General features: G+C 30.1%; 1 protein-coding gene across 3 annotated transcripts in view; it reads right to left on the bottom strand.

The window, feature by feature from the left end:
* Positions 1-10,329, bottom strand: part of LOC100573090 — a 25,850-nt gene that overhangs the window by 8,667 nt on the left and 6,854 nt on the right. Inside the window, exons 2-3 of one of the 3 annotated variants that reach the window (XM_008191832.3) lie at positions 2,686-2,849; positions 2,084-2,632 (exon numbers count right to left, since the gene is read on the bottom strand). In XM_008191832.3, the coding sequence (XP_008190054.1) occupies positions 2,084-2,565 (482 nt within the window). In that variant the 5' untranslated portion in view covers positions 2,566-2,632; positions 2,686-2,849. Of the gene's footprint in view, positions 1-2,083; positions 2,850-10,329 lie in introns of all 3 variants that reach the window. The other 2 variants (XM_029488190.1, XM_029488189.1) reach the window with 2 other exon arrangements.

Genomic DNA, 10,329 nt, shown 5'->3' with positions numbered 1-10,329 from the left:
CCCATTTCACTAAGTAATTAGCGAAAAATTAAGTAAATGTTGTATGAATTTGTTATGCATTTATATTTTATATTGCTATTGTAGTAATTATTATTTTCAAGTTTGTGCGAAATTAAATATTTTAACGAAGAAAAACAATTTTAGTTTTGTCTTATAGTAGAAAAATGTATTCGTGGGTACCTACTTGAAACTTCTAAAGTATATTATTATTTTTATAAATAATATAAAATATTCTAGGCTCACAAACCGTCTCCGCTCAGAATCGTTTTTCGTATAAAATGGTATTATAGGTATATCGTTAAATTAAAATTTAACTCCATCCATTATAGTAACCCACTTGTAACCTATAACTGTACAACAGCGTGACACCCACTTACCAGTTTTTTTTATTTTACGTTACTGTTGCGTAAAAATTTGATCTTAATATTATGATATAATATAAATTTGCCATGGTGACGCATGGCGCTTGATTATATGGGACTTAAGTTATGGGAATATAATAATAATATTACTATATATTATACAGTGTGATCACGATATTAGGTATCTACCACTGAAGATCTCAGATGGGTGACTCTGTATTGAAATGGGGTTTTCGGGATGTGATAGGGAGCACTTAAATACCCCAGTTTTTTTCTGCAGATTCGGGTAGAGTATTTTTTTTTTAACATTTATTGTATACAATTTTTTTTCTATTTTCAAAAATGACCAAGTTAGAGTAAGCCAAAAATTGGATTTATGCATGGTTATGTTCAAAAATTTCTAAAAAAACACTAAATGCACCATTGCACCCATATACAATCGATTTTATTCAACATTTGCGTGCAGGAGATTCTATTCGTAGGTTGGAATTTATAGCTTGTTTCAATACTAAATTTTATGACAACCCTTTAATTGTCAATAATATTCTTTGGAGTGATGAATCAAAATTCACTAACAATGGATCAATTATGAATAAACAAAATCATCGATACTGGGATGACACAAACCCACACTGGTCACGTGAAACTAATTTCCAAACGGTCAAGGGAATTAATGTATGGTGTGAGTTGGTTGGTGGAAAGATAATAGAACCGTTCTTTTATGATGGTACGCTTAATGGCAGACGACATCATAATTTTTTAACGAACGAACTTTCAAGACTGTTGGATGATGTTTCATTAGACACACGAGAACGTATGTTTTTTCCAGCAAAATGGAGCACCAGCCCACAATGCAATTATTGTTAGAAAACATTTAAATAAAATATTTCCTAATCGCTGGATTGGTACTACTGGCGTGGTTACTCGGCCTGCACGATCTAACGCCATTGGATTTTTTTTATGAGGATATTTGAAGACTGCGGTTTATGCAGATCCATCTGTCATTCTTCAAGATTTAAAACACAAAATACAAACACCGTATGATATTTGAAGTGGAGACCAAATCAAGGCGGCAACTTGAATTTTTGAGACGACTGGAATCATGTTTAGAACATGATGGGGAAAACTTCGAACAATTCATACGATAAATATATTAATTAATGCATTTTATTTTTTATAATAATATTACTATTACTATTATCATTATAATTTATAACTATTTTGTTGTACATTTAATTACTTAATACAGTTGACAAAATATCATACACTAAAAATAATGTTTAATTATTATTTTCCACTTATTTTATTATTTCCAGTGGTTATAAATGAAAATATCATTACCTAAACACGAATTATGCATAAATCCAATTTTTTACTTACTCTAACTTGGTCAGTTTTGAAAATAGAAAAAAACTTTTTATACAATAAATGTTTAAAAAAAAATACTCTACCGAATCTTCGGAAAAAAAACTGGGGTTGCCATTTAAAAAAAAGTAAGTCATAATATTGCGTATGCGCGTACCGAGTGAGCTAAAAAAATTGAAACTGGTCTGGAAATATGTATTTAAGTGCTCCCTATCACCTCCCGAAAACCCCATTTCGATACAAGTCACCCATCTGAGATGTTCAGTGGTATCTAATATCGTGATCACACTGTATATAGTGACTAAACTACGAATACATTTTACACAAGCAGAACACGGATCCGTAACGATAATTACCTCAGTGACAACACGCTGAGCTTGTAACTCCTGGGAACTATGAAAGCGGTCAGGAAACAAATGTTAGAGAACTGGAAAAGGCTCTGCTGGGCGGGTATCCACTGGCAGTTGGATTTCCCGAACGGCCCAGTCCGTCCGCCGGCCGCAGAGCCGTTGAGCGGGAAGAACAGGGCGGTCTCGGTAGCGTTGTCGTACGCGTAATAGTAATAGTAGTCGCTAGCCGAACGGTCCGGCACGGCCGTTCCGTTCTGCATTGCGGCCGCCACCGGTGTGATTGTCGACGTTGCGCCGGTGCAATTGCCAGCACCGCGGTCGTTGCTGTTGCTGCTGTTGTGCAGATTGCGGCCCGTCGCAGCGGTGGTGCCGATCACGTCCCGCAGAGTTGTGATGGCCCGCGACGAACGAGGCTGTGATGCAGATGCCGGTGATGGTGGTGCGAACGCGTTGTTTGCCGACTCGACGGTGTGATTGTGATGCCCCATCACCGGGTGGCCGACCGGACGTCCTGCTGCAGCCGCGGCGGCACTAGCTCAAAGCTCCGTGACGTAGCTGTTATAATACTCGATGTATTGTACGATATTATCAAATCGTATATTACGTACTATACGACTTTACGTGATTGTCATTCATCGTTACATAATATTTCTATCAAATAATTTGTTCTATCAACATACGGTATCCTCCAAGTCCACACTCCGAGGTTGTTTCTGTATCGCCCGCAGGACTGCAGCCTCTATCCCCACTGCAGATGAGTCCGTTTCAATTTCTAAAGAAAAAAATATGTTTTATTTAAAAATATACAAAATAAAATTGTTGTTTTAGTAGTAGCTGGGATTTAATGGTCAAATATTGAAATGTGAAATTGATTACTGATATCATGGTACACTTTGACATTTGAATTGATTCAAAACACGCAAGTGAACTTTTGAATCATAAATCTTACATTATAGATTAGATATTATAGATTCAGCCAATTTAGGTATAAACTATATAGGTACAGTTACGACAATTTTATATGTAAAGCTAGGCTTACACAGTACACCAGTGGCGTAATTGAGAATGTTTCATGGGGGGGATCAATATAAATTTGTATGGAAAACTTGTGGGGGGCTTTGCCGTGATATATCATCAGATTTCTTTATGTTTTCCTTAAATAATAAACAAGAAAATGCGTAGGCAAAATTATTATTAAATATTAGGTACCTACTATTAATTATTATTATAAATTAATAAATTCTATTATTTTTAATAAACTTATTCAAATTTTTAATAATAATTAATTATATGACATACCTACCTAATAGTTTATTAAGTAAACTATACTGACTGCAGTTAAATTTTTAATACATTTTTTAACTGGTGTTTATTTAATTTTGTATAATTTTAGCGAGAGTTGTAATGCTAATTATAAATTAATATAAATACGTCATACATATTTTGTACGATTTTAAAACATTTAATTCAGAGCCTAATAATGTTTAGTATTTTGAATAATTTAAAATTGTAATACTTACGTCAGGTCCAGGCTTCTTTTCAAAAATATTCAATTGAGTACTACTAGTTGCTGGTAATTTTATTTTTTTTTATCAATTACCAAGTTGTGTGACACTGTGACTATGAGGGAATGACACGGTGTATACCTACTGAGTAGTGTCTATACGTAATCGCAATAATTAATGTAGATGCTACTTAGTGTCAGCGTACCTACATTAATTGTAGTATTACTATTCGTTATACAAAATGTAAATCTTGAAGTTACAGTAATTTTAGGTACAGTAATTTGGTACAGTGTGCGGCAGGGCACCCAGTGTTTATTAATAAATAAGAATTAAAATGAATCAGACCATTTATTTTGAAATCATGCTTATCGTTTACCGGGTAATATTTATACCGACGCAACTAAACATTTTATTTTTTTTCTAGTTTCGTAATAATTAAAAGTTTGTATTTAAACAGCTCATGGGGAGATCTATCCCCCATATTCCCCCCCCCCCCCGTAATTACGCCCCTGCAGTACACTATCGTTCAAAGAATGACAATCACTAATCAGCAATGTATTTATATGAAACGATAAAGATTGACAATCTGTTTGATGAATTTCAAACATTTTAAATTTCATAGGAAGATTGACAATCACGCTTTAACAGTGTATGTCCGAATTAATGTTAAATTGTGCATTATACAATGAATTCTTAAAAATGTCGGTATATCGTGTAAAACTCTAAACTTAACGAAATATAAAAATGAATGGAAGGGATAGCTGTTTATACCTTATAATATTAAACAATGTTACAAATATACAGTATGTCCCGTTTTATATGTACCACTAAATATATCAGCCCGATGGCCTTAGATTTAAAAACGGTTTGCTGTGATAGATAGGTGGTACCGAAGTGTACATTTTGGGAAAATTTCAAATTTTGAACTCCTTTGGTTCGCATATGCGCAATACAACTTAAGTTTTTTTTATTTTTGACACCAGATATGGGTAGATCATTTTTTTCTAGTACATATTGATACATTGGCCATAAACCCAAAATTGACCAAGTTACAGGCTAACAAAGTTTTGAAAATTGAAAATAATTTTAGCAGCTACACACAGAGAAGTAACTCGACGACTGGAAATATGTTTATAAAATAAAGGGCACAATTTCGAACATTTTATTAGATAAACAAATGTACTTAAAATTTAAATAAAAATTAGATAATACAAAGTAATTTACTTTTTGTTTCATTATTATGTATGTATCATGTATTCATGTATTTTTTTATGTACCTATTCATTAAAAAAATCCACTCAATACAAGTGTACCATGCTTTTCGAAAAATTGAATTATTGTCAATGTTCAAAACTCTGTTAGCCTGTAACCGTGTAACCTGGTAAATGTTGGGTTTAGGATTATGGTTAATGGATCAAATTGTGCTAGAAAAAAATGATCTACCCATATCTGGTGTCAAAAATAAGGGTCGCTATTCAAAAAAACTTAAATTGTATTGCGCACGCACGAACCAAAGGAGTTAAAAATTTGAAATTTTCCTAAAATGTACACTTCGGTACCACCTATCTATCACAGCAAACTGTTTTTAAATCTATCACCAACGGGCTCAGATATTTAGTGGTACATATAAGACAGGAAACACTGTATAAAAGACAATGTACAATAAACATATTTTATATTTTATTTATTTATTTAATTTAGTTTCATATACATATTAATCCTGGGCCCCACTGAAAAAACTCAATTTCTTTTACAAAACAACAATAAAAACGTTTTCGGATAGTAATAAATAGATAGGTTATCGTGTAATCTACCTTGCATATATAATATTATATTATTCGCCTTTATGCAATTGTAGGGTTTGGTCAACGCAAAAAAAAGACTTGGTAATAAATAACAACAATAATGTTATAATTATTTCCATGTACCTACTATGTATTATTAATTATAGTAGTGTTATAATAATAGGTACGTATATTATAAAGTATAAACAAATGCAAATATTGTTTGCGCAGTTCTCAAATGCTTTCAAATAAAATTGGTCAAAGTTAATTCACAATGTAATTGTCACAATAATTAATATACTTAATAATATTTTACGTTTACTTAAAATACGTTTAATGTATCAGTCATATAGTTCAATCAAAGTCGTTAATCGTTTTAAAAGTCACGGACGAAACTTTAAATGTGGCTATTGCATGACATGCTACACCATGATACAGCTCGGTGGCTACAATCAATCACGCGATGTAGTTGAGAGTAAGTAACGGCAGCGGTTTCCCGGATGGCCGGATGGATGACCGTCGGGGTTCATAGTGGCAAAAACCTTGCAACACATAGGTACATGTGTGGCTAACCAACCGTACCAACCTTACCAACCCTAATGATCTCAGTCGTCGAAGCCCAATAAAAAAAAATAAATAGAAAGAAACATTAAATATAATTTATACGATATATATTATTGCACAAAATACTCATAGCATTGCGGCAATTCAATTTTATCATTAAGTACAACCTAATCTTAAATTAAATTTGAAATTAAACATTTTATGAATTTTAAGCAAAATATTTTGCACATTTTTGTGATTTTGAAGAATTTTGTCAACATTTTGACTTTAGATAATTTTATGAAAAAAAAAAATACTTTTACTTACTTTTGAAATTTTTTATTAGCTGGAAGAAAAATGTACAAAGAACTTTTAATTAAGCTTTCTAGTATTTTGATTAATAAACAAAAGTTGTATCAAACATTTATTGACGAAACCAAAAAAAAAGTAGAAAGTTTCAAAATATGTCTAAAAGTAGTTCCAGATAAGCCATAACTAGAATCATAACTAGAAAAAGGTTATATAAAATATAATTAGGTTAATACCGATCGTGTACGTACGGTAGTTATTCAATTTTGAATTAAAACAAAAAAAAATCAATTTTGTGAAAAATGGGTTTTGTGTGCATTAAATCCGTTTGTTATTTTTCCATATTTTTTAAGTTTTCGAGTTCTGACCTAGAAGATGCGCGCAATTTAACACATACCGTGTTTTTGTCCTATCAAAGTATCAAACATTCAAACCCTTATTTTTTATTGCACTGCAATGCAGACATGAGTAAAATTAAAATAAATGATAATTGCTTCATGCTTATGTCAAAATGCCTCCAACAGTTAAAATAAAATTACGTAAAGAGGTCATCCCTAGACATATAAAAAACAGCAATATAAATGTGTATAGGTACGTATATTAAGATTATTTCATTAAAATTCAACATAGGTAAATTTTATTGAAAAAAAACATTAAATATTTATAAATAGCGCAAAATGTTTGAAAATTGTATATCAAGTGTAAAAAATCTTTATATATTATATAACTCTACTGAACGACATTGAACTCCTCCTAAAAGACTGGACCGATTTGATGAAATTATTTATATTTGAGTGGATCCCTGGATGGTTTGGATTCTCAATTGGACCGGGTAGTCCAACACGAAGAGATGCTTAAGTATCTTAAGGATTTTAATATTTATGATGTAAATTTATGCTTATTAAAGGACAAAGGTTACTATTAGTTACAGTTTACAGATTACAATAGTATAATAGGAGAAATTAGTCATCAAATCGTCATGTTTATGATTTCGAAAAAAAGAAATTATAACTCAAAACGAATATTAGAGTTGAATACGTCTATGTTTAAAGCTTATATATTCAAAAACTACTTAACGGACTTTGTGAAAATTTCAAATTGTTTTTGGAGATATCAGAAAAGTTTAGAGAGTGGTCGAACCACGTTCAATTTATACCAAGTGCTATATCCAATCCGCGACAAGCGAATTGTCCATCTAGGTCGAATTAGTTCACAAATCGAAGTACACAGACAAAATTTTTCCCGTGAACTGAAGCACACAAAAACCTATGTAGGCGCTATATTTTTTCATGTTTTAACGTGTAAAGTCGAGTTATACAGCTAAAAATAAATGTTGGTCTATCGTTCATCCAAAGTTAAAAGATTCAACAACAACTAAACCGTTTTCAATAAAAAAAATACATCAGTAGATTTCTTGAGACTTGGAGGGTGTTTATAGCTTATTTTTTTTATAGATAGCTAAAGAGCGTAGGCGTGTAAATAACACGTGATTTTTTTTCAGCTAACGAACAAATAAAATGTATATTTGTTTATTTAAATAGTTGCTATTGGAAGTTACATATTATATTACTATTTACTATTTAGTATTTACTATTATAATTAGAAAATATATAGCATATTCCATATTATTATACATTTTTTATAAGTATATTGATTCAAAATACAAATCTTTGATCCAGGAAACGTCAGGCGTCACAGATAGTACAAATATAAATAGTATATATAAACAATTTAAGTTAATAAATCTATTCATTTTTGGTACTGAATACTACCATTGATTATGATCAAAGTTATCGTGATTTTAAAGGAATACATACCTATCAGATAGTTCAAATTATGATAAATAGTTTTTAATAATTAATATTAAAAATTGACATTTTATATGAAAATATCGTGATCAACGACAGTTAACAAAAAATGTAAAATAATTTAACTGCTGTTATAGAGGGGTGTGGTGCATTGAATGACTATTAAATGTTAGTGTTTAACTGTATCTATCTATATTATAAACATATCATTACAATTGATTTCGATCCGTTATGATGATAATAATACATAATATAGGTAGCATATTTTTTTATTTCTTTTATTCTATTAAACACAATTATTTTTGTGGCCAAAGTAGCTATTATGAAAACACATAAAAAAGGAATTATTTTTCTTGAATTTTGTCGACATTTTGAAAAGGTCAGATTTTTTACGATGCTATTATTTAGGTAGGTCATCATTAAGAACAAAATGTGAAATTAAGTTTCGGTGGTTTGCAGTTATATAATTAGGTACCTATCTATACGATTTACTCGTTAGGTCAGTCGTTAGTCACTATAAAACAAAATTTGATTGAATGCATCGATTTTTTTTAAAACAATGCTTAATATAATATTTTCAAACTGTTTAAATTGGTGATTTAGAAAGAATGTATATATTATTATAAAACTATGATGATAAATTCAACACTTATTTTTAGAATCATGTTGAAAAATAATGAATTCTGTACATTATTTTCCTTCAGCATTTTTTTTGGTTACATCCGTAGTTACAAATGTGTTCTCAGCAGATATAGGTCCTATCACTCCTATCAGTTATTGATCAGAATAATTAAATATTGTATAATTACGGTAATTAACAGTAAGCAGTAAGGTATACAAAGATCGTTATCTTTGATTGATTTTAACAAACAGGTATAAAATGCACAAAGCCCAAGTTTCAATAAGCCATAAAATATTGATCATTTTTTAATGGAAATATTTTGTATTTTGAGATAAGTATATATAGTAAGTATCCATTTTTGATTCTTTGGTCTTTAGTGAGTAGTGACTTTTTCTATATATTCATTTATTAAGAGTAAGCAGACTTAGCACTTTAAATACAAATGCAACAATACAATTATATAATAAAACAATAAAACATATACCTAATATAACATGACTATGTAATTTCGGGCTTATCTACGTCGTTGAAAAGTTGATAAAAATACGAGTATTATGTGAATAATAATACTTTTCTTTTACCGCACACTTGCTACTTTATTTTTAAAAAAGGTGGGCAAGTAGGTGTCGCTCTACTGTACAGAAGGTTACAAGTGGGTCACTGTAATGGATGGTGTTAAATTTGAACTCAATTATATAGTATCATTGTTTAAGAAAAAATATTCTGAGCGAAAACGGTCAGTCAGCCTATGATATTACTATCGTCTATAAGTATATTTGATGATATTATTATGAATAAAGTAATTTATATGCCTATTTACGTAGAACCTTGTTTTAAATTTTCAATCCTCAGCTATAAAATTTGAATATTATATAAATTTTTAACTACAAAATAATTATTAAATTTGAAATTTGATAAATTTCCTCAAAATTCGAACTTTAAATCCTTATAAAAAAAAATTGAGCCTATGTAGTATGTATTTTTAATATTTTTCAACTGCTAATGTAATAATATATCAGGAGCCTTGCATTAAATGTTCACGCTTTTTTACCCAAAAAAAAAATTTTATTGATATTTATAGAAAAAAAAACAAAAAAAAGGTGGGTAAGGGGATGTCGCTCTGCTGTACAGTAGGTTACAAGTGGTTCACTGTATAATGGATAGTATTGAATTTGAATTCAATGATATAATATCACTGTATAAGAAAAACGATTCTGAGCGGAGACGGTTTGTCAGTCTAGGTATGCGACATACCTATTATAGGTATACTTATCTATTATATCAATTATAAATTCCAAATTAATCATATCACAATATCCATTAGGTAACGAGTTATACATCAACAACAAACCGTGGTACTATCATAGATATATAAATATATAATAGTATACTTTAGAAGTTTCAAGTACCCACAAGTAATATTATACAATCACAACAAAATAACTAAAATAGTTATTCCACGTTTTTTAATATGTAATTTCGTCCAAATTTGAACTTAAAATGACTATAAAAATAAACTGTGCTTATGTATTTCTTAGAATTTTCGGTAACAGAATTAAATATTTAAGTGAAATCTTGTTTTAAATTTTCAATCCTTAGATACAAAAATTGAACATTTTATACATTTTTAACTACAAAATAATTTTTCAAATTAAAATTTGATAAATTTTGTCAAAATTTG

The sequence above is a fragment of the Acyrthosiphon pisum genome, chromosome A1 (genome assembly GCF_005508785.2).
Source record: "Acyrthosiphon pisum isolate AL4f chromosome A1, pea_aphid_22Mar2018_4r6ur, whole genome shotgun sequence".
NCBI classification, from domain to species: domain Eukaryota; kingdom Metazoa; phylum Arthropoda; class Insecta; order Hemiptera; family Aphididae; genus Acyrthosiphon; species Acyrthosiphon pisum.
Note: the sequence above shows the minus strand (reverse complement) of the source record. Positions and strands in the feature narration are given on the sequence as shown.